This window comes from Macrotis lagotis, chromosome 2, assembly GCF_037893015.1.
Source record: "Macrotis lagotis isolate mMagLag1 chromosome 2, bilby.v1.9.chrom.fasta, whole genome shotgun sequence".
Classification (NCBI taxonomy): domain Eukaryota; kingdom Metazoa; phylum Chordata; class Mammalia; order Peramelemorphia; family Peramelidae; genus Macrotis; species Macrotis lagotis.
The window spans coordinates 320,489,095-320,514,207 of record NC_133659.1 but is presented as its reverse complement, the minus strand read 5'-3'; the positions used below and the strand labels follow the sequence as shown (position 1 = coordinate 320,514,207).

Below are 25,113 nucleotides of genomic sequence, written 5' to 3'. Positions count from 1 at the left end.
TCCAATGAAATCATAATTATAAAACCCTTTGCAGAGTGCCTGGAGAAAAGTCAATACTAGATAAAGGTTAGCACTTCTCATCCTCTTGTTTTCTATCTCAACTTCACCAATATGTGCCACTTCTTCACAACATTTAGGAGTACTTCATGAGCGCATCAAAATATTGCAAAAGTTTGAGGATCTGCTAGGAATTCATGCAGAACGCAAGTAGTCCTGATGCATTGAGTTACACCTTCATTTCTTTTTATCTTTATATGGATCCAGACTCAATAAACAAGCAAAAAAATCATTTACACCATTGAATGGACCAGATTATTCTATGTAGAGAATTTGGTGGTAACCAGATTGCCCAAGAATTTTATCATTGGTCCTTTGGTAAGAATGGATGCCATTTCTGTTTCTATTAATTTTTTGTCCTTATGTTGTGATTCCTGTCCTAGGAGAGTTAGAATCCTGCCACTTAGACCAATTTCTAGATGACAATCATTTTGGAAGAATGAGGTTTTTATGTGATTTTTGCTATGTTCCAATGTCATCTGTGAAAAGCACTGGTTAACATAACCAGCATTCTTTCCCAGCCTTTGTGGACTAACAACTGGATCATTTTCTAAATTCTTTGTCATTCCCTATTGTCAGCACATTATTTAAATCGTGTTCTCTAAGTATTCTCTTCTTTCAGTATCTCATTACCAATGCATATGCATAAATAGTTGAATCACTTAAGGTTGTTTTTCTGTAAAAATGAAAACTTAACAATTTCTTACAATACAGTTCATATTATATGTGTGGGATGCATATATTTTAGCAAAAAGAAAGGTATAAAATTTAAGATATGAGGTTAAATTTATTTAAACAATCTTGTTTTCACATTCCCCAAACCTTTATTCTATCACCAAATTAACTGAGTAGTGAGCAAAAAGCAACCATAGGAAATTCAAGTTGTTGTCCTTATTTAGGTCTAGGAAAATTGTTCTTTTTTTCCCCATTTTTTTAATTTTTATTTTTTCCCCAATTAACATAAAGATAGTTTTTAGCATTAATTTTTTGCAAGATTTTGAGTTTCCACATTTTTTTCCCTCCCTCTTGGCCCTACCCTTTCCCAAAATAGCAAGTAATCCAATGTAGATTATATATGTTCAATTGTGTTAAATGTATTTAGGAAAATAATTCTTACAACTGTTCACAAATCACTAGTAGCTTTTGGTCTGTTTTCTCATATGAATAGGTGGTATGAATGATTCATTTATTTAAATATGTTAATGCTTTACCAAAAGTTTATGTTTGAGAGACAGTGTAGTGTAGTGGATATGAGACTGAGTTTAGAATCAGGTCCAAATATTACCCCAGCTATTTACTAGCTATGATGATAAACACATCCCTTGACATCTTTGAATCTCACTTTCCTTTCAGAGAAAATAGAACCAATGGTAAACCTGACTTCACAGTTGTTATGAGATTCAGATGAAGTAACAGGGAAAAACCTGGACCTTCGATATCAGCATTAAGTTGTTTTTATTTCTAGTACCATATTAGAGACAGTACGGTAGATTATTCAGAGACACTTTGCCCTACCAAAGTCTGTCACCTGAAAACATGCAGAAACCTATTCCCCTTTAGTTATCAAAGTCAAATTATCTTTAACATGCAATAACCCATATCTGTTAAAAATTGTCTGGGTGATTCCCCAGTTGGTAAATGGTCAAAAGATAGAATAAACAGGCAGTTTTCAGAAGAAGAAATCAAAGCTACCAATAGTCACATAAAGAATGCTCTAAATTACTGATTAGAGAAATGCAAATTAAAACAACTCTGATGTACCATTCTATATCATCAGACTGATTATTATGATAAAGATAATGACAAATCCTGGAAGGGGTGTGGAAAAATTGGGACACTAATGCACCACTGGTGAAGTTGTGAATTGGTCCAACCATTCTGGAAAACAATTTGAAACCATGCCCAAAGGGCTGTAAAGTTGTAGCATACCCTATGACTCAGAAAATTTCATTACTTGGTCTGTATCCCAAAGAGATCAAAGAAAAGGGAAAAGGACTATAAGTATAATTCTATTTATAGTAGGTATGCCCAACAACTGGGAATGGCTGAACAAACTGTGTGTGTTATATGACTGTAATGACCAGAAGAATTGATGGGCAAACCAATTTTAGAAAACTTGGGAAGACTTAGATGAAATGATACAAAGTGAAGTGAGCAGAACCAAAAGACTGTAAACAGTAATAGCAACATTTTGAGGATAATCAACTGTGAAAGACTTAGGTATTCCAAGCCAGATAGTAATTCAAGACAATTCCAAAGAACCCATCTCCAGAGAGAATAGATGATGAACTCTGAAAAGTAGACTTTTTTTTTCATATTTCCTTATTTTTATTGCTTTATTTTTTTGCAACATGGCTAATATGGAAATAAGTTTTAAATGACCTCATATGTCAAATCAAAGTGCTTGCCTTCTCAAGGAGGGAAAGAAGAAGAGAATTTTAGCTGTAGCATTTTACTTTTTTTTCACTTAATACTATTTTATTTTTTCCAATTATATATAAAAATAGCTTTCGGTATTTATGTTTATAAGATTTTGAGTTCCAAATTTTTCTCCTTCCCTCCCCGCCTCCTAAAACAGTAAGCACTCTGATATAGGTTATTCATGTACAAACATTAGCTATGTTGTGAAGGAAGAATCAGAACAAAAGGGAAAAGCTACTATTAAGAAAAAACAACCAAAAAAGAGTGAAAATAGTATGCTTTTATCTGCATTCAGATTACATAGTTCTCTAATATGGATGACATTTTCCATCATGACTCTTTTGGAATTGTGTTTGATCATTGTATTGCTGAGAAGAACTAAATCTATTATAGTTGAATGTCACACAGTGTTTCTGTTAATGTGTGCAGTCTTCTGCTTCTGCTCCCTTCACTCAGCATCAGTTCATGGAAATCTTTCCAGATTTTTCTGAAATCAGCCTCCTCATCATTTCTTACAGTATAATAATAGTCCATCACATTCATCCATCAAAACTTGTTCAGCCATTCCCCAGTGGATGGGCATCCCCTCAATTTTCAACTCTTTGCCAGCACAAAAGAAACTGCTCTAAATATTTTTGTACATTTTATGATCTCTTGAAGATACAGACCTAGAAGTGATATGTAGCTAGATCAAAGGGTAAGTACAGTTTTATAGCCCTTTGGGCATAGTTCCAAATTGCTCTCCAGAATGGTTGAATCAATTCACAGCTCCACCAATAATGCATTAGTTGAAATTCAAAAATTTTTTTTCTTATTGATATTTTCCCAATAACATGTTTTAGAAGTTTTTCATCATTCATCCACATGCCTAGGCCCTCTTCCAACCTCCCCTTAGTAAAAAACAGTCTAGTGAACATTGTACATGTAGATTTGTGTTTAACATGTATACATATTAGTCATTGTCTGTATAAAGAATTAGGACTAAGGGAAAGAAAGAAAACCATGCGACAGGAAGGAAAAACATAAGAGAAATTTTTTAAAAAGTGAGGATGGTATTCATTTAGACTCTAGTTTGTTTTTATTTTGGTTTTTTTTTCTTCATCTGGGTGTGGATAGTATTTCCATAGTAGGTCTCCCTGGTTTGTCCTAGCTCTCTGAACTGTTGAGAGGAGCTGCTTCCTTCAAGGTTGATCAACTTAAATGTTATCGTTAAAATTATTTTAATGATTGTTAAAATTTATTTTTAATGTAAATATAAAATATTTTATAAAAGGAAAAACCTTGCTGGATGACATTGAATGCCTCTATAGTTTAGAGACTGTTGTTAATAAGTGATAATTGATAATAATGAAAAATGAACAAATTAAGCCTAAAAGGATTTAAATGTCCTGTCAAAATTTTGAAAGTTAGTTTCTCTAGAGGTTATTAGGATTGACTCCAGTTGACTCCAGTTATTAATTCAATATTTATGTATCAGTTGGGCTAAGTAGATTTAATTTAGATATTGCATTAAAATAGGGATACCTGTCTGACAGTGTGCTAGAGATTTATTCTTCAGTCTGTGTGTCAAAAATCTTACTTTTAAAAAAATTGAATTTTCAAAAGTATTACATTGGTGTAGTTTTAAGTTGAGCCTGTACATTGTAAAAGTTAGTGCATTACAAACAGGTCGATTTTCAATTTTGCCTTTGTATCTTACGTCTAGTTCGTAGGGCCTATTTCTTGATTGATTCATTGATTTATTTAAGGAACTTATAAAATATCAAGAGAATTCTATGTTCAGAGACAGTTGAATTGCAGTCGAACAATGGGCATCAGACTAGATTCGTTTTTGTCTTTTTTTTCGAAAGTCATGGTAAATTTACCTTAGTCAAGCCCATTGTGTGGCCTGTATTTAGAGAACTAACACATTATATATTTCAAAACTTATATTTTTAATAAGTACATTTTGTACAGTGATTCATTATAGAGTTTCTTTAAAGATTGAGTTCAATAATGTACTACAATTTCATAGATCATAATTTGATTTTTAAGGTTTTAATAAACCTTACATTAAAAACAGATGCTTAGGGGCAGCTAAGCTAGGTGACCCAGTGGATAGAGCATTGGCCTTGGAATCAGGAGGACCTGAGTTCAAATATGATCTCAGACACTTGACATCAGGCAAGTCACTTAACCCTGATTGCCTCACAGCCAGAAAAGAGAGAAAGAAATACACACTTATTTGCATTTTTCAAAACCACTTGCATTTTTATATGAGTTTGAACACTGAGTCACTGACCTGATAAATTTCAACAGATTGTTTTTATTACCTTGAATTTGTTGAAAATGGCCTAAATTTGTTACAATCAGAATAACTTAAGTGAACAAATCCTAGCAGGTTGAGGTTAAACTTGGTTCTCTTGTTGACTCTAAATTTCTTTTTTGGCCTTAGTCAGTCTAAATCACATTCTGATGTCTTTGATTTTTCCAAGTAATGTCCTTCTAGACTTCAAGAATCTCATCTTAAAAATAACTGTCTTCTATAAGAGAGCTAACTACATTATAGTTGTATATTCATTTTTTTAATTTCTCTAAAAAATTGGCAGAATGACCATTTCTCAGGGTGTTAAAGTTAGGCTCATAAGCCAGTCAGAATCCTGATAATATGCCAGAATGCAGTCAGAAATGCAAAACACTCTCCAACAGGCAACCTGGCCAACTGGTCTTGGATTGTCTGACTGAATATGGTAATGCTTAGGGTTAGGGTTTTTTAAAAAAGTAAATATTCTTATGGATCAAATTTTATGATGATGATGATGATACTGTTGTTTGTTTATGTATGTATATATAATTTAATTGTGCAGAATAATTAGAGCATGGTAAATTCCTAGTTCTGGTTTATCTTCAATTTTAATAGTAAATTGCTTCTTTTCTTTTTCATTATGTTCTGATTTGTTTTTCTTCTTCTTTAATCCTTCCCACCAAGAATCCTTCCCACCATCTTTCAACATGCTCAACTCACCTCACCCTTTGACTTCTGAATCTTGAAAATCAAAGTGGAGCCAGTAATATATGTTTAAGTATTGATGTAGTAAAGTAGTATCTTAGTTCAAGTGAATTCTAGCTAACTAGTTTATATTGTCCTTGTTTTTATAGCTATCCTATTGTGAATTCTAAAAAGACTACAACTATATTTTTTATTTATTAATCTATATATTTTTTAAAAGTTTTCCCTCCTCTGCTAAGTCATATAATAGATTGTATTACTCTTTTTGCACGGTCACTTTTTTTGCCCTTATTCCTAAATTGGTCCAGTATCCCTTTGGTTTTTTCATTGTTGCCAGTGAAGAACTTCACTCTCATGTCTCAACTCTTTCTTTTCTAGAAGCTGTCAGCTCTTTCTCTTCGGATCCAACAAATTGAAACAACTCTCAATATTTTGGATGCAAAGGTTTGTCTTTCTACATGATTTACCTTTTGCATAGACTTATTTATCTCTGTATCTTCAAATTTTAAGTGACACTATTTCAATCATGGTTCCATATGAATCAGGTTAGCTTTTTGTTCTTACATTGTAAAAAAAAAAAAAAACCTAACATTTTACAACATTTGGTTTTCTAAAACTGAATTGGAGGAGAAATGACATTTTTCTAAATTGTTCATTATTTTCATTTGATAAAATGCAAATCATTGTTTCCTCTAGAAGCTATTTTAAAAATACTTATTTCTTTTATTTCAAATATTCAAAACTTTAATGAGAGGTAACATTTGTCAGGTTAAACAAATAGACAAAAATATAAAATTATTAAAATAATCAATACATAAAGTAATAAGATAAATTATATATATATATACATCTTTTCAAAATCGTTTTGTGTGTGTGTGTGTGTGTGTGTGTGTGTGTGTGTGTAGTCTTTGAGTGAACCTTCCTTCTACTACCACCCCCATTTATGATTGTAGAAAATTAAAGGTGTATTTGGGGATTGCTACCTTCACTGCTGGAGAAAGTGCCCTTAGATGTGGTCTTTCCCCTCCCTTTTCAGACTGGAGAAACAGTAAAGGGTGGGCTTTCTCCAGAATGTTCCACAGTTTGGGGAATAGAGGATATGCCCTTGAACATTTCCTTACTGTGCCCTCAGCTTCAGTATTCACTCTAAGGTTACTTGGGCCTCAGTCCCTCTACCTTCATCAGTGAGAAATTCTCACTAGTTCTTGAGATTTGTTTGATGAATGTCATTGCCCTTTGTTTGAATGCTCTAGGCATAGTCTTCCTCCATTGGGTCCCTTCCCTCTCCAGACTGTCTTCCATGTCCCTGCCGGTTGGACTGTGTTTCTGCCCCCTTTAGAAAGCTCCCTCGTGCCTCTAGACTGAATGCAGGCCCTGTCTCTCCTTTTCAGCCTCATTATATATTACTGCCCTTTCCTCTATAGTTCAGCCATGATATGGACTTAGTTTTTCTCATAGATGACATTCCTTCTCCTCTCCTCCCCTCCCCTCCCCCTTAAGACTGAAATGAATTTCCCATTAGGTTTCCCCTCTAAATAGCACTGGTGCCCCCCCTCCAGGTACTTCGTTTTATCTGTACACATTATTTCCACCAAATAGAATGTAGCCTTCTTGTCTTTGTATCCCTGGGAACTTGTACATGGTAGCAGAGCAGCGGCCTTGATTGAAGGCACAGTCTGCTTTGATCTCCATTTGTGTCGATTTGGGTCACTCAGTTCAGTTCCATGCTAAGGGTTATTTTGTGTACCGAGTTTTAGAGTGTCTATTGTTTGTAGGGGAGTAATTGAAAACTCCAGAAAGCTTGGTTTCTGCTCCCATGGAGCTTACTCCCTAGGAAGGGATATAACTTATGCAGAAATAGCCTTAAGACAAAGTGAAACCCCGAAGGAGGTGACAAGAGACAGAATGGGGGAGCGGGGCAGGTCCTTACCAACTAGATCAGGGAAAGTTTCTTGAAGGAGGATTATTGAATCAGTATTAAAGGAATAGTGGTAATTCGGCTGGGAAAGAGTTTTCTATTCCAGGCATATTCAGAGGGTAGGAAATATTCTGTATTCTTAGAGTAGATTTTACAGAAGGAAGTAGTACACTAATAAGCTGGATAGGGAGATGTGGGCCTTGAATGCCTAACAAAGAAGTTTGGACTTTCACCTGGAACCCGGTGCAAAACTTTGATTAGGAGTGACAGGACTAAACCTTCACATGAGGAAGCTAAGTCTGGCATCAGCATAAAAAAAATAGTTTGGAGCAAGATGGAGAATCGAGATGGAAAGTAACTTGTGCTGGTAGGAGAGGAAGGTTGTACTGGGATGACATCATTAAGATTAAGAAAACATAGAAGACGATGGATGTGGGAGAGATTGCAAAAGAGTCAGCTCTAGACTGGATAGACTCGGGGTTTAATTTCATTAGTTTCTCATAAAGTGATATTTTTTTCCCTGTATAGCTCAGTTGTTATTTAGTGGTATTTCATTTGGAATTACCAGTGTAATCAGAATGTATATTTTTACATAATACTGAAATTCAGATTATTTAGCCTATTTGACCTCTGGCTCATTTTACTTTTAAATTATATTTTTGAGGTTCGTTTCCTTTTTTTATCAGTATCACTTTTCAGTGACTCCCTCTCTTCCCTATCTTTTTTTTAGTTTTTGCAAGGCAATGGGGTTAAGTGGCTTGCCCAAGGCCACACAGCTAGGTAATTATTAAGTGTCTGAGGCCAGATTTGAACTCAGGTACTCCTGACTACAAGGCCAGTGCTCTATCCACTGTGCCACCTAGCCACCCCTCCCTCTCTTCCCTAAAAATAGAGACCTCTTCTGTAGCAGTGACATACAGCAGGCTTCCACAAATCTTGAGGAAAGTTAGTGGTCACTGTACCTCTTGGGGAGATTTTGAGAAATCAGCAACCTACTGCTAAAGGCTCTCAAACTGACTTTGGATCTCTCCTGAGAAACTGATCTTTTCCTCAGAGTTGATCACTATCTCAATTAATTTATGGCTTAAAAAATGTCTCTGAATCCATATCTTTTTGTAATGATCATGTTATTATCTCATAGTGAACACTTTGTCAGTTTGAAATGTGTTATGATAGTACAAACAACTTAGAATATGTTTACTATTCATGAAAAGGAAATCAAATTATAAACAAAGACATGATGATGATAAATCCAACTGCAATGTATATTTTAAGTATATTTTCCATTCAAAAATATGTAGAATTTCTTAGAAATTTTAGACATCCATAGATTTCTATGGCCTAAATAGGAATTCATAACTAAGCTAGAATACATTTGTTGGTTTTTTAACTTTATAATTCTATTTCAATATGCTTGGTTTCCTTTACAATAATTGGTTTCCTTATTTTTGTACATTTGAAACCATTGTTCCAAAAAGGGACCCATAAGCTTTATCACTCTACCTAAAGGATACATAACTAAAAACCCCTGGTCTAAGTATAACTTCATAAGGCAGTTCTAAAAATAATAACTGGGACTTGATATGCTTTTAGCATTATCCTCATATATTGGACCTTACTTTTTATATTCAGCTATCATCTATTCCGGGTCTAGAAGATGTCAAATTTGAAATATCAACCGCAAAGGTTAATGGTGTTACAAATGGCCCTGAAGCCCCATCAGGTCCACAGTCATCTTTGTCTCCTCAATCCGAGGTAAGTATTTAAGTACCAAGGATTAATCTCTACTTCCCAAAGAATATACCTTCATGCTTGAACCTGATGGAAGAGCAACTAGGGTGAAAGAAGAAATAAAGGAGAATGGAAAAGTTTTAAGAGTCAAATTTTAAATTTCAAATGAGATAAAATATGAAGTGTAAAAATGTTGTCAACCTTATTTTTACCATTTGTCTTTGTTCAAGCGGCCTGCTTTCTGAGAGTGGTCTTTTCAGAAATTCAGATTCGTTTTAAAGTTGAACTTTTTCATCTTTTCGTTAAAAGAGGAAAATATGAAGTATTTGGGGTTAGGGAAAACAATCTTGAATATAATTCTAGCCTTCACCTCCCAACAGTTAATTTTTAAAAATTTTTTATTGGATTTAATTTAAGCTATTTTTCAGTTATAATGCATATTAAAAGTTCTCTGATTTTTTTTATCACTTTTTTTTACCAGTAAGGAAAATCTTCAGCTATTTACTTCCTCAATGAGGTATTTAGTTCAAAGACTAAGATCATTTTTATAATCCTTTAGAAGACTATCACAAAATAATAATATCCATCCACCTATATGGAATTGTGTTTTTCTGTCTATAGTCATTTTTTAGGACTTTTATTTAAGTATCTTTAATTTCACTTTTTTTTGCACTGATTGTGAAGAAAGCACTTACTGTACTGTATGATTCAGATATGTATTTTGGATGCAGATCAGAGAAGCAATTCCCTACAGTGAGTAATTTAATATTCATTTGGTTTACGATGTATAGTTCCATCTATCATAAAGACCTCCAAATAATATGTACAGGGTAAAACTTTAAAATTGTAGTTGTTAGATAGGAATTTGCATTTCTTTAGAAGTTTATTTGTTCTTTTGACAAAAGTAAATTTTCTTGTCGCTGTATGTAATTTCTAAAATCTTTATCTCCTTTATATACTCTCTAGTAGTTAAATTACCTTTAATTGTACAGCTATGTCCCACTAAACTTGTCCTGACTGCATGAACCAATACTGCTTAACAAAGCTTCCATCTTAGGAAGGGAAACCCCACTTTAATTTTAGCCAGTTCTCTCATCAGAGACCAATCTAGTTTTGCTTTGTCAGCATGAGGTCCTTGCTCAACCCCATTATCTTGGGCCAAATTATTTTTCCTGATGTAAACCTGAACCTATACCAGCCTCTACTAGAGTCTGAATCCCTGTGGCCAACTCTAGCTCAATGCTCCCCACACACCTAAATTTCCTCCACATACTTGTTTTCCCTCCGCTCAGGCCCTCTTGTTACACTGTGTCTGGGTTTTCCCAAACCTTGTACCCAAGTATCCAGGACTCCTTTCCTTGGATCTCTCCTGTGCTTAGCTCTTGCTCACAATACCCCAGGCTCTGGACAGGTTCCTGCCAACATTTTCCCTCCCTGAAAGAGTGTCCTTCATATCCATAGCATTATTACTATAGCAACCAACTACTTCCTATTTGCCTAAAGTTGCCTAAAGTTTCATTGGAAGCATTTATCATTAGGCAGGGTACACCTAGACCTGTTATAAGGTTTCTACTGCAAACTTAAAAATAACACAGGGATGTAATTTTAAGTGCTGCTGTGGAATGTTATCTACAAACTGTATTTGAAAAGCTAATGTAGTCCTAGTATATTAAAAATTGACTGCATTTTGTTGTTTTGTTATTTGCTCAGTAAAAATATTGATCAATGCTACTTTCAGATTTCTAACATGTTTTGCAAACTCAGGGTGATGATAAAGTGATGGTGTATCAATGATTAAGTGAATATACAATGTATTGCCATTTTACATGAAAGTGTACCTCAGTTCAGTTGGAATGTCTATAAAGTATATTGCATGTATTACAAGACTGTAATAATGTTCCTTGATTGTTGGGTTAATTTTTTAAAATCTACCCCACAGAATCTTGAAATAGATGAATGTATGTAAAGTATCTTGATACTGCTATGCTGCCAAACACATTTTCATTTTCTATTGACTCCATCACTCACTCAATGGATAAGTCTGTATTTTTCTAAAATAAACAGTCCTAAATTTCTTGGAAAACTTTGCAGTGACGGGTAATCATGTACATCGTGTTCATGATCCATACCTCTCAACCTCTGGCCTAAATAGAGGACCAGCTCATGATTTGGAGTTATGAAGCATTAAATTAAAATGTCACACTGATTTTCTGCAGCCTTTATTTCATGGGTCAGATATCACTGTTTATTACAGGAGCAATAGTTAATTCATGCAGATTGAGGTGAGTTCTGAAATAAAATTAGGGCCAGTTGAGAGATATGGTAGATGATCCAAGATGGTTATTTAAATAGCAAAAATGCAAAATGTTATGTAACTTTATTGAAGTCTTGGTTAGAAGCATGAGTTAAGAGTTCTGAACTAAAATTTATTAAGTGTATTCACTGAAATTTGCTCCATTTTGTTGTGCAAGTTTATTGTCCTTAAATAAAAAATGTATTCTTGGGAGCTTGTTTGAATTTTTTAAAAATTAATTTAGGGCTCGATTCAACATGTTCACCTGCAGATGGACAGCTTATGAAATGTGTCTGAATGTTTTTGGACTGTTAAACATTTCAGTTTGAGAGATTTCAGGGACTTGGGGACATTTATTATCAGCCTAACTTGGCGTTTTGATCAGACTTGGTTTAATTGTTGGATTTAACTTGTAATGATTATAGTATACATTTTCATATACTCTATAAAACACATGTTGTATTCTCAGATAGCAGAAGGCAGGCATGCTGTGCCTGAATAGATCTCCCATACACTAGACCTTTATGAGGGAATGACTCACTGCATGGTCCCTTTCTATTGGTCTGCATTTGCTTTATTAAACTACAAAGTATAGATTCCAATTATCACAAACTGGCTTAAATTCCCAATCATTAACTTTATCTGAAATGTTCACATAAACAGAAGTGTTCAATTTACTAGAAAATTATAGCAGTTAATATAAAATAATATATATGTGTACATTATATGTGCGTGTGTTTATATAAATGTAAATATACACACATATATAATTTTAAATGTCATATATCAATGTGAAATACAGCAAAAATTGAGAGAATTGTATAGATCTTCCTGAGAGTCAGGATGAGCAGCCTTGGGGTTATGAAGACCTGGGATCATTTTCCTTCTCTGGCACACACTGACCCTGTAACTATAAGTAAATCACTTAGCCTTTCAGCTCCATAAGACTATATATGACATTTGTAACACTATAAGGGTATAGAGAATTTTCTCATTGGAAGCTTTACCTCACTGCTGAAATCCTAGGTCCAAATATTCAAAGAACTTTTCTTTACCTTTAAATTAGGAACAATAATTACACACACACACACACACACACACACACACACACACACACACACACAAACACATACATACAAATACATATACATATGTGAAGTTTTCATTTGTGACATTCCCAATACCATTTCTTAAGAAATGGAAAAAGAGTTAAACAGTTAATTTGAAATATTTAGTAAGGGATCCAGATGAGCCAGTTTTAGTTACTTAAAGACATCATTAACTGACCCCCCAAAATTTAACTTAGGTTGATAATTAAAGGAATGATGATAATGTCATTAAAATAATGTTTTTCTGTTATTCATATATAGGACCTAAATAATAACTTATGAAAAATTAAAGATTTTGAAAGGAGTCCTTCCCTGTCACAAGTTTGTCTTTCTAAAACAAACTTGAAATTAACCTCTTGAAATGTTATTTGGATGTGCATAAGTATTTTGAGTTTATTCTTAATTCAAATCTAGAAATCTAAGTGTTTTCTTTTGGGGATTAGAGTGTGTTAGTTGCTTTGGAATTATAAAAAAGAAACATTCTTTGTGAATAGAATAATTGGTCCCCTTTTCTGAATTATATAAAGATTTATACACAATACTCTCTACAGCAAAACAGTATACAAGACACTGGACCACAGAAATGTGAAGCGGCAGCAGAACATATCTTAACTGTAGCCAAGGATCCAAGATATGCCAGATATCTCAAAATGGTTCAAGTGGTAAGCTGATTTAGTCTGTCTTCTTTGTCTACTATCAGCTTTTGAAAATTCTCAGAGCTATTTTTTTTTTTGCTATCTAGAAAGACTGCTAAACTGAGTGACCAAGGTTTCCGATTCCCTGTTTCCTGATTATGCTTAATTAATTTTCTGTTTTATCATTCAGAATAATTCTCAGTTTTATTTCATAACAGCCATTTTTATGTCAATAGAAGGAGTTCCTATAATAACAAAAAATGATAGAACCTTGGTAGTTCAAATCTTCATACTAACACATTGCCCTAGTATGGTTTTATGTCATCCTTTTTTTTCCTCTTGGGAAAAATTAACAATTAGTCAATCAGTAAACATTTATTAAGTGACTGCTATGAACCAGGAAATGTAGGGAATTTCCCCATTGGAAATTATACCAAACTGCTAAAATCATAGGTGCAAATAATTAATTTTTTCTTTTTCTCTAAATTAGAAACAATAATTACATGTATGTGAAACTTTCATCTATGAGATAAGCTTCTATTTACCATACATCCCCAGTACCATTTTCTGAGAAATGGAAATAGATTTAAACATTTAGTTGGACGATATTTAGTAAGGGATCCAAGTGAGCCAAGAGAAAGACGCAAAAATTACTTCTTGCCCTCAAGGAGCTTATAATTAAATGGCAGAGATAATATACAAGCAACTATTTACAAACTATTACAACTATTTACAAACAAGCTATATATAAGGTACATAGGACAATAGAGGAGAAGCATGGAGAGGTCTTCCTATAGAGTCTGAATCCCTGTGGCCAACTCTAGCCCAATGCTTCCCACACACCTAAATCTCCTCCACACACTTGTTTGTCTTCTGCTTGGGCCCTCTTGCCATACTGTGTCTGGGTTGTCCCAAACCTTCCACTCATTTCAACTCCTGAGGACCCAAGTATCCAGGACTCCTTTCCTTGAATCTCTCCTGTGCTTAGCTCTTCCTTCACAATACCCCAGGCTCTGGACAGGTTTTTACCAACATTTTCGCTCTTTTTCTCAAAACTAGTTATGAGAGTAGTTTTAGATAGGTGGAAGATAGACATATAAGGAAAATTAGTATTTAGAGAATCATACAGAATTCATTGTAAGAAATATATCCTTTATTTTTGGTGATGATGATTATTCTTTCATTTTAATGTTCCTCTATCGGTATTTGTAGAAAAATAACAAATTTTTCATCTAAAGCACTTCTGTTGATACCCACAAATTCTAATGGCAGTATGAAACCAGAGGCGGGATTCCAAGAAGTACATGGATTCAAGTCACATTAACTAAAATGAAGGGACTGGACTAGTTAATAATGGAGGCCCTGCAGCCTCGGATCTATGATCCTTTGATACTAACTCATTTACCTCACATTTGTTAAGAACATCTATCTAAAAGCCTTCTTTTGTTACTTGAGTTTAGATGTACTTAGGAGGTCAGTAAACATTTATTTAACTCCTACCATATGCCAGGCATGCTGTGCTTACCCTGGAGATACAGAGACAAGCTGAAGACCAGAGGAAAAGTGAAAGTTTCATTATGCATTGCTTTGACAAGGTTTCACCAAATACTTTCCAGCTATCCTATTGTTGTTTTGTAAACATTTATGATGGATCTGTATGTGTGTAAGGCTTTTTCAAACTTTTCAATTCTGAATATATCTTCTCTTATTTTGTGCATCATTCATTGTGCCAAAAAAAGGGGGGGGAAAGCAATTCAGCCAACCTTACACCTTTTCTCCTTTCTTTGCTATGATGGAGGAATAAAGGAAGGGAAGACTGCCTATTGTTGGGCTTAGTTGCTATTCTGGTTAGTTTTGCTGAACTGCCCCCCCCTTTTTCTTTTTTTTTGTTAAATGGGATAGCTAGTGAGGGTGGGAAAAAAGGACATTTTGGGAGATGAAGGTAATGCAAAAACAAAAAATATCAGTAAAAACATTTTTAAAAATCTAGCCACATCTGGCAGTGTTTTCAGTCTTCTGTTACTCCTGCTCCCCATGTCTGCCAAAGAAGTGGGGGGAAATAGGTTCATAGCTTCTTTAGAGCTCAGATTGGCCATAATTACATTTGTTGTTCAGTCATTTCAGTCATGCCTGACTCTTTGTGAACCCATTTGAGGTTTTCTTGGCAAAGATACTGGAGTGGTTTGCCATGTCTTTCCCCAGCTCCTTTTACAGATGACGAAACTGAGGCAAACAGGGTTAAGTGTCTTAATCAGGGTCACACAGCTCAGAAATGTCTGAAGAATATTTGAATTTATGAAGATGAGTCTTCCTGACTCTGGACCTGGCACTCTATCCATGGTGCCACCTACCTGCCCCATAATTACATAGCATCCAGTATTAGTATTTTCCATTTTCAATGTTGGTAGTTACCATGTACATTGCTTTCCTAATTCTACTTACTCTATATCCACATCATGTAAATTAACTGTGCTTCTGTGAATTCTTCATATTTATTTTTTCTTATGGAACAGTAATATTCTATTTCTTTATCACAATTTGTTTAGCCTTACTCAAGCTCCATGTCTCTTTGCTTTTTGAGACAATCTCTAAGATCTTCATTTCTATTCAAACTTTATTTTTGCAACGCTTATTTCTAACCTTGCTCAGAGGACTTTATAGAGGAGCTTGTTTATCTGTGGGTTTGGCAGGATAGAACTAATTACCCATCAAAGGCAGCTAATCAGGAAATGGGACTAGCAGGCAATCAGCCCCCAACCAGAGCAGGAATCTAGGCCTTGGATCTAGGAGGGGGTGAAGAACAAGAAGTTTATTATCAGGAGATGCAGAAAGTCACCAATATTGGCATTTCTGTACTAGTCCTTTGACATAATAGTCATGGAAGCCTCATTTGCATACATGCTCTTCATATTATCAGGGAAAATGAAATCTTTTTTGTGAAAAAAAAATGAAGATGTGCTTTAAGGAAGAAGAGATTTTGAATGAATGAAACACCTTTACGTGCAGAGCATTGTACTGAGCCCTGGGTAGAGGAGCCATTCTCATTGGGGATGTCACTTATTTGGAGGAAGTTTTTATTCTTAGTTTGATGGAGAGTTACAGGGTTCTTAGGTCACCATAGCACAGCAAACATTTTTACTGTCCTTTCCTATAAGAACATCTTTTTGGTTCCTAACCAAATAGAGCTATTTGCTATGAGGACTTTTGGTGGGGAGGACTCACTTTGGCCTGTGGTTGGAGAGGAGATGAGACTGAAGCAGGTTGTATCTCCTCAAGATCTCCTTTCTTTAATAATGGCAGTTGAGACTGGGTTAAAAGTAGGGCTGATGGTTCAGAGCATACTGCTGCTTCCTGGGCTCTTATACTCAGGATCCTAGGCCCACTCTATCAGTGGTCAAGGTGGTTTGACCAGCCTGATGCATGCCAATTGCTGTCTCTTCTTCAGTTAGACTGACCTACATTCCCCAAAAGTGGCAGTTAGTGTAGGTGACGGAGACATCAGACAGAATAGAATACTAACTTCTGTGAGGCAAGTGGAAGATAGAAGAAATAGAGGCAGAATGAAGGCAAAAGGCACCACTGAACATTTGGATTGACAGGTGCATGAGTCTCTTTCCACAGATAATAAGCTGGACTTTGAGAAAGAAATAATTTTTTATCGTCCAGAGAATAATAATACAGATTCATAGGGTTTTTTTTTTGTTTTTTTTTTTTTGGAAGAGAGAGCACTTTGTGAAGATCAGCAATAGAAGAAATGAAAATGGCTTTTGGTGACTTGCTGCTGAGAGTCCTTGGAGAAACTGTCAGTTTGATATATTAAAGTCTGTTGTCTTCCTCATTGCTTATGTTCGAGATATGATGAAAAACCCATTGATTCATGTACACAAAGGATACCGTCAGAAGGGACCTAGCTAGACCCTAAAATTGTAAGGTCTCTGAGTAACTGAAGACAAAGATGATAGCCTTTAGGAAGGTATGGAATATACCTAATAAGGCATAGAAAATATAATTGCCTGGAGTCCAGTTGAGATGACCAAGAAGACTTTAAACTGAAAATGGAAGAGAAGGAAGAAAACTGCCCAGATGGGCCTGTCAGAAACCACATGCCATAGAGGGTTTCAGGGTGTACAACATAGGAAGAATAGCAAAAGAAAGGACCAACTTGTGATCCAAAGGTGAAAGTGTCCAAGAATAGAACCAAGAATATGACCTCACATAGCTATACAGAGAAGCAAAAATAGGAAAAATAATTTTGAAGAACTAGAAAATGCAGAAAGGCAAATTTAGCCATAAAGCTATAACTAAAACTAGCTGGTTGAGGCTCATGACTAAACTATGGTGCCTAAGAGCTTGTCTTACTCAAAAGGAACAGAATTGCTCCAAAAGCTGGTGGATATGATGGAAAACCATCTTTAGAAGACCTGATTTCAGGTCTCACCTCTTAAAATAAGCTCTTGGACAAGTCAACTCTCATTATAAAGGGCAGAGAAGACATACATTTGTATTGGTAGAGAGATGCTTCACCTGGGAGTTTGCTCTTTTTATGAAATTGCAAGGCCAGCCCCTATCCCCAAGTCAGGTGAAGCAAAGAAAGCCTAGAGGATAGAATTCAAATGGAAATCAACTAATTAAGAAAAGGCCATTGTTTTTACCAGTTAGTAGTAATTGATCATCCCAGTATGACTTTTAGTGGCATAGAAGGACACAAGTAAAATCATCTTTTTTTTTTTTTTTTTTTTTTTTTTAGGTTTTTGCAAGGCAAATGGGGTTAAAGTAGCTTGCCCAAGGCCACACAGCTAGGTAATCATTAAGTGTCTGAGACCGGATTTGAACCCAGGTCCTCCTGACTCCAGGGCCCGTGCTTTATCCACTGTGCCACCTAGCTGCCCCTAAAATCATCTTTTAATACCACAATGCAACAAATCTATTGTGAGAATCCCTCTTTGGACAGAAGACCTTAAGATGTCTTGAGTGGGCTTGTGAGATAATTAATGATGGGAACCATGAAAAATACTATCATGGATTTTCTTTAACAGAGACCTGTTTTCAGTACCTTAATGTGCCCGATATTTCAGTGCTTAAAGATTACTAAATCTCAAGAAATAACAATAACATCCTATGTGAAGTATGGAATGTTGTTGTTGTTGTGAATGATTTTTTCTAGCAAGTTCTCCGGATGTTTGATAACCTCATAGGATCTCTGTAGATTTCTGAGAATTGTAATTTCTTATGGAACCAAATGGTTTCCTGTGCAAGTAAAAAGAATGATGAAAATCTGACTTTTTCCTATACCCATTTTACAGTGCATTGATTTCCAACTGTTTTCAGTAACAGCTGTGACACTTTCCAAGATGTCCTTGAAAGTTAAACATTCCAGGAACAGCTAGGTGACAGTGGATAGAACACTGGCTCTGGAGTCAGGAGGACCTGAGTTCAAATCTGGCCTCAGACACTTAATACTTACTTAGCTGTGACCTTGACCAAGTCACTTGCAAAAAACAAAAAAACAAACAATTAAACATTCCAGATATTAGACATTTAACTCTGCAAAGCTCAGCATTTTAGGAATCTTGGACCTTTTAATGCTCATACCCATTCATTCTTATGTGTATTGGTGAATTTTAGGTTCTCACCTTAGGTAGCTGCACATCTCTTAGCAACTAAATTGCTAAGATCATTTATTAATTTTACTTTGTTTTTATCTTTTACTTGAAGTAATGATGATTAGAAGAAGAGAGAACTGGAAGAAAGACGTTAGGATGGGAAGGGGAATAAAATCTACAGTAGAAGAATGACCAGGGGCAGCAACCACCTGCCTGAGAGATGATTCTCAGAAGTTTTCTCTGTCCATTTGCTGTTGACAGGATATAATTTAACTCTTTTATTATGATAGCACATTTTTTTCCTATAAGCTCTTATTTAAATGGCATTCATATAGTAATGAGTTCATAACCCTTTAATAGGTGAACAGTAAAAAAATAGATCAACCTTTTTGGTCCAGATTATTCATGTTATTTTAACATAAAGTGCTTGTAGAAAATATTTATCTTTGGTTTATACACCTCAAGAGGATCTAAAATTCTTTTTTTTTTAGGCTTTTTTTTTTTTGGCCGGGCAATGGGGTTAAGTGGCTTGCCCAAGGTCACACAGCTAGGTAATTATTCTGTATCTGAGGCAGGATTTGAACTCAGGTACTCCTAACTCCAGGGCCAGTGCTCTATCCACTGTGCCACCTAGCCACCCCTGAGGAGCTAAAATTCTTGATCAAATTACAAAGAATTGTCATGTACTAGCAATATGATATGGGAAATATTAATCTCCATTAAAGTTACCAAAAAATTTCAAGCTAAAATTCTTTGTTTTCATAATAACTTCTCTGATAAGAAGATTAAGTGACAATTTAAAGGAAAATTTGAATACATAACAATGATAGCTGGGGGATGAGAGGGAGTTTGCAGAAAGACACCCCAAACTGGTGTCTTTCTACCCTGGAACACAATACCCCTCCTTATGCAGCCTAATAGCCCCCAGCTTTTGGGGACTTAGTGTATTGGTGTATTGGTGCTGGTCTTAGTGCAGTCATCTGAATGACTTAAGCCTGCTTCAGCTCAGAACTCCCAAGCACAGTGATCTAACCAGCCAGCAAACCCCCCCCCCCCCCCCCCCCCCCCCCCCGCCCCTGCCCCAGCCCCTAGCAATGGTCACAGGTGTGGACCACCTCTTCTGGTTAAGAAAACACATAAAGAATTAAATATATATGCAATGAAAAGTATACATGCTGTTATATTTTTATAAATTCAGAGCATTCATAAAGTTTTCTTAAGAACAAAACTAAACAACTTAAAGAGAACATATGTTTCTGAAATAATTTAACCTAATGTATTTTTGTGCCAATGATCTTATGAAGGTAATAGGGATTGAGGGGAAAGGGCAGTGGACTAATATGTGTAGAATTGCTATATTGAGATGGTAGAAATTTTGGCAGAAAATTCCTTTCAAACTGTAACTTTCCATTCTTAGCCTTAGTTTATGTACCTTTTTGGGGTTAGGAGGTGGGGTTGCCTAACTTTAACATAATTTATTTCAGCTGTTTTTTGAGTTTACTAAAGAATTATAAAAAAGAGAAGGGGAGGCAGTTTAGCTATTGGGCTTTGGGAAGGAGAGTGGCTTAAAGGGCAGTTTTAGATTTCACTTTTTTTTAAACTCTAAATATCATAAAAAGTCACTACTAGCAATGAGAAGAGCATTTAATAGAACAAAGATCATAATTCTGATTAAACATTTTTTGCATTTGCCCTTTAAAAAAACATTCTCAGTTCTCATACTGTTGGTGGTACCATCAGAATAAAGTTCTGCTCTTATAGCTACAAAGGAGCCCCTTTGAACTTATACCATATTGTTCTTTTTTTTTAAAAAAAATGGAATTAAATAGCATTCTATTTTTTTTTCTTTTAACAACTATACTCTTGTTTAATGGTTCTCAAACGTTAACTCCCTTCAGGTTTCTTTCCCTTGATCTTGCCCCTGCTAAAAAACAAAAAAAGAGAATAAATAGAATTTCTAGACTCTTAAGGATATGGTGATAGCATCTTTATTTGTATGCACCCACATCAGAAATACTAGATGCCCAGTATTAGATAAAGTGCCTGGCACATTGGAGCTCCTCATCAAAAGTTTCTTCAAATTACTTTTTTTTTCCCAATCAAAAATTCACCTTGTCTCTCATCCATCTCCCCCATGCCCCACCTTGAGAAAGAAAGAAAAACATAATCTTTGTTGCAAACATATATAGTAAAGCAAAGGAAATTCCCACATTAGCTGTGATTCAAAAAAGCTTCAGTCTTCACTCTGAAGCCATCTCTTCTCTATCAGGAGATGGGTAGCATGTTTCATCACAAGGCCTAGGGGATCATAGGCATTGTTTTGATCAGAGTTCCTAAGTCTTTTAAAGCTATTTGTTTTTACCATATTGTTGCCATTGTGTAAATTATCATGATTCTGTTCACTTCACTCTGTATTAGTTCATGCATGTCTTTCCAGCTTTCAGTTAAACTAGCTCATTATCATTTCTTACTGCAAAATAATGTTCTATCACATGTATATAACATAATTTGTTCATCCACTCCTCAATTTCCAATTCTTTGTCTCCACAAAAAGAACTGCTATAAACATTTTTATTTATCCTGAGGGTTTGTTTTATTTAGGATTAATCCCTCCCATAATCTAGCTTCTCTCTTATTCCTTCCTTTCCCTTTTCTTCCAGCTAACCTGTTGAGTGATTTGTATTTCTCAACTCAAATATGTGTCTATGTATTCTTCCCTCCTCTAATCAGTTCAAATGACAGTTATTTTCACTTGTGACCCTTGTCTCTTACTTCTTTGTCCTTATTTGTATTTTCTGCCTTCATATTCCAATTATGTGTATTTTTTCCCAAACCTTTTTTCTCCCTTCCTCCTCTTCCCTTTCTTTTCCATTCCTCTTGAAGACCATTGTTATAATGGAACCATTCCTAAATTCTATATATCTAATTAGACTCTCTCTCTAATCCTTCATAATAAGAATTCAGAGGGGACAAATGTATTTTCTCCCCATATTAGAATATCAACAGTTATCCTTATGATTCAGTCCTTTGTGGGCGCTCATAGTAACCTTTTTTGTTTGTTTGCTTCTCTTGACTCCTATGTTTGTATTTTTAATTTTCTACACAATTCTGATCTTTTCAGCAGGAATATTTCCATTTCATTTAAAACTACATTTTTTTTCCACCTGTACAGTTATTCAGTTTTGCTGGATAACTTATTCTTGATTGTAAGTCTATATATCCTTTGTCACTTGGAATATTATATACCATGCTCCCTGCTCCTTTATAGTGATGGTTACTCAATCATGCATAATCCTGACTATGACTCTTTGGTTCTTGAATTCTTTTTTTTTCTGACTGGTTGTAGTATTATTTCTTTGACTTGGAAGGTCTGGATTTTGATTATCAAGTTCTCTGGAGTTTTCATTTTGGGGTTTCTTTTAGTATGTGACCAGTGGATTCTTTCCATCTCCACTTTGCTCTCTGGCTTTAGGAAATATGGGCACTTTAATAATCTCTTGAAATGATATGTCTAGGCTCCTTTTCTCCTCATAGCTTTCAGGCAGGTTTGCTTAAGTTATTTTTCCTTGATTTGTTTTCCAGGACAGTTTGGACAATCTTGACTAAAAGAAGATACCTTATACTTTTTTCCCCCTGACTTTTGACATTATTTCAGTCTAGGGTATCCCAAGTCTTAGCATAATTTTAAGCTAGTACCAAGAGGGGAGCAGGCTGTCACTTAAAGCTGCACTAAGATTTTGGGGACAGGTTTTTTTTCCCTCATGGAGTCAGTGGCTTCCATGTGGAACATTCTAATTTTCAAGGAGTGTGATGCTTGGGCAAAGGTTTGCATGTCTTCTGCCAACCTGTTAATTCTTCTTTCCATTTCTTTCTTCCATGACTCACATTTCTTTTCCAATTTTTTTCTCTAGCGCTCTCATTTCATTTATAAAAACATTTTTGCTCTTTTTTTAGATTCTTGCTTTTCTCTTCCAGAAATTCTAGTTGAACTTGTGCCCAAGCTCTGTTTTTCTTTGAGGCTCTTGGTTGTAGATATTTTGGAGTCGTTCTGTTCTTCTGGATTATGTCTTAAATGTTCCTAACACCATAATAGCTTTTTTATTGTGGGATTATTTTTTGTTTGCTTATTTTTCCAGCCTTCTCCCTGACTTGAGACTTTATGTTAAGGCCAGATTCCATGTACTTCTGAAAAGAGTGTCTGGACTGGTCTTGCCACTGCTTTCTTGGGGTATTAAGTGGTGTGTTATTCCAGGATCTCAGGGACCTGAAAGCTTTCGGGATTCTCATAGTGGTCTGATGTTGACCAGTGTCTGATGACTTCCTGAACTCTACAAATTTTTAACCTCGGTTTGGGTCTGATCAGCACACCTATATATTTACCCCAGTGAAGTTCTAGGAGACTTCTTCCAGACTCATCTACTCCCAACCAGCAGAAAGCTCCGGGGGTTCAGAGGACAGAGCTGCAGGCTACTCTTGGGCCTGGGATTCTGCCCCTGCAGGTTTTATATTAGAGAAGAAGGTAGAATAGAGACCCTGCTCTGCTGCTGGGCTCCTGACCATGCAGCTGGGCTTGCTTTATCCTTCCTCAGTATACAACTTAGAGCCTGCATCTTCTTTTCACCTGCAGGATCATCTTGATGTGCCCACCCACTCCTCACACACCCTGCATCTGTGACCTGGGGAATGCAGGAGTGAGAGCATAGCTATTCTTTCATGCCCTGTGCAAAGATAGGCCCTTTCTCTAGGGTCTTCTGCTCTGGAATGTTCTGTGAGACTGGACCAGAGATTTGGTTTGATCCCATCCCATCCCTAACCTCTGGAGACACCAGCCTGGGCTAGAAATGACTCACAGTGATTTTTTTTCCTTGGAGTTCCTGATTGAAACTTGAGTCTAGATCTGTTTGGAGGAGCTGGGGGTATTGGGGGGAAGAGCTGGGCTGCATTTCTTCCTACCATTTTGGCCACACCTTTAAATGTTTTCTTAAAGATCAATCTATCAGCTTGTCTAAGGTTCAGGTTAAGGGAAAGTGATGATAGTAGAAACAAAGGAGGACCAATGAAATGAAAGTAGACCAGGTAATGAAGACAGGTGGAGATATTCCCTAACCACCACCCCCCAATCCAGAATGAAAGCACTATTTCTTGTGCTCTAGCCAGGATCCTGGGTGCTGTGAGCTTTCATGACATAAGACACAGCTACAGGAAAGGATGACCCACTTTGTCTTTTTGAACCCCATCAACAAAAGATGTGTTGAAAGATCTTCATTATTAATTTCCTTTTCTATTATTTATCCAAAGAAATGATTACATTAAAAGAACAATGCTTATCAAAGTCATTTCAATTTTTGAAATATGACAACTTTTTGATAAAAGTGAGGCAATTGAGATGTGAGTGATTGAGAAATTGTCCATACCTACCACACAATGCTTGAAGTTGCCTAAATCTTAATACTTCTTATTATTGCTTTAAAGCTTTCTGGTGCCCATGTTGAGTATAGTATAATGACTAAAAATTTTTTATGATTTAGTAATAAGTCCATGCCTTTCTTGTTTTTCCTACCTAGTTGTATTGACTTGTGATTAACTCCAATGGCTAGAGACTTTGTATAGATGAAACCAAGGTCATAAATTCAGTTTCCATATGGATCAGTAAGCTGTCCTCTGTCTCTTGGCTACAGCTAGCATCCCTTCCCAGCTGGTTGCCCATAAAGAGGGCCTGGTGCCTACCAAAGAGATGGAGTGAGTTGAAAGGGACAAATAGAAATAGTCTTTGAAAAGCAGCCATGCTGTGGAATAGGATTTCCTTTCAATGAGAACAATCATGCATTCATCACAGTCCTTATTGCAGAATTGTGTGGTATTTCTTTCAGATGCTTTTAAATAGTGAGATGTAGGAACAGGTAAGGACAAGTGAACCCTTCTTTGAAGAAAACTTGATATGAGAACCACAGAACTTACACAATGTATAATTCAGTGGGTGAGTATTTCCATCACAAAAGAATCTCCACAAAGTTCCATTAAAATAATCATTTTCCTCAAAGTGTCCAAAATCAGTTTACAGCACTTTAATCTATATACAACTTTTCAGGAACAATTTTTTTTAACTGTAAGGAATGCTCTTAAAAAAACAAAACACAAAACTATGATTTTTCAAAAACACAATCTTCTTGTTTATCAGGCCAAATATGATTTTGGACTTTAGGTTTTGTGCCTTGATATATCGAGGGGAAAAAAAATTGTCTTTGGCAACCAGTTTTCTTCAAGTAGCGTTCTTCTATTCTATAGCAAATTAAGATTTACAAATCATTTTGCAAGCATTTTTTCCCTGTGAGGTAAATACTATTTGTAGTCATTTTA

The 25,113-nt window shown here is 35.6% G+C and overlaps 1 protein-coding gene across 1 annotated transcript in view; it reads left to right on the top strand.

Annotated features, from left to right (window-relative positions):
- The window catches only part of WASHC3 (WASH complex subunit 3), a 49,185-nt gene that overhangs the window by 7,292 nt on the left and 16,780 nt on the right, over positions 1-25,113 (top strand). Inside the window, exons 3-5 of the mRNA XM_074226708.1 lie at positions 5,846-5,911; positions 9,018-9,140; positions 13,070-13,180. Of these exons, the coding sequence (XP_074082809.1) occupies positions 5,846-5,911; positions 9,018-9,140; positions 13,070-13,180 (300 nt within the window). The remainder of the gene's footprint in view (positions 1-5,845; positions 5,912-9,017; positions 9,141-13,069; positions 13,181-25,113) is intronic.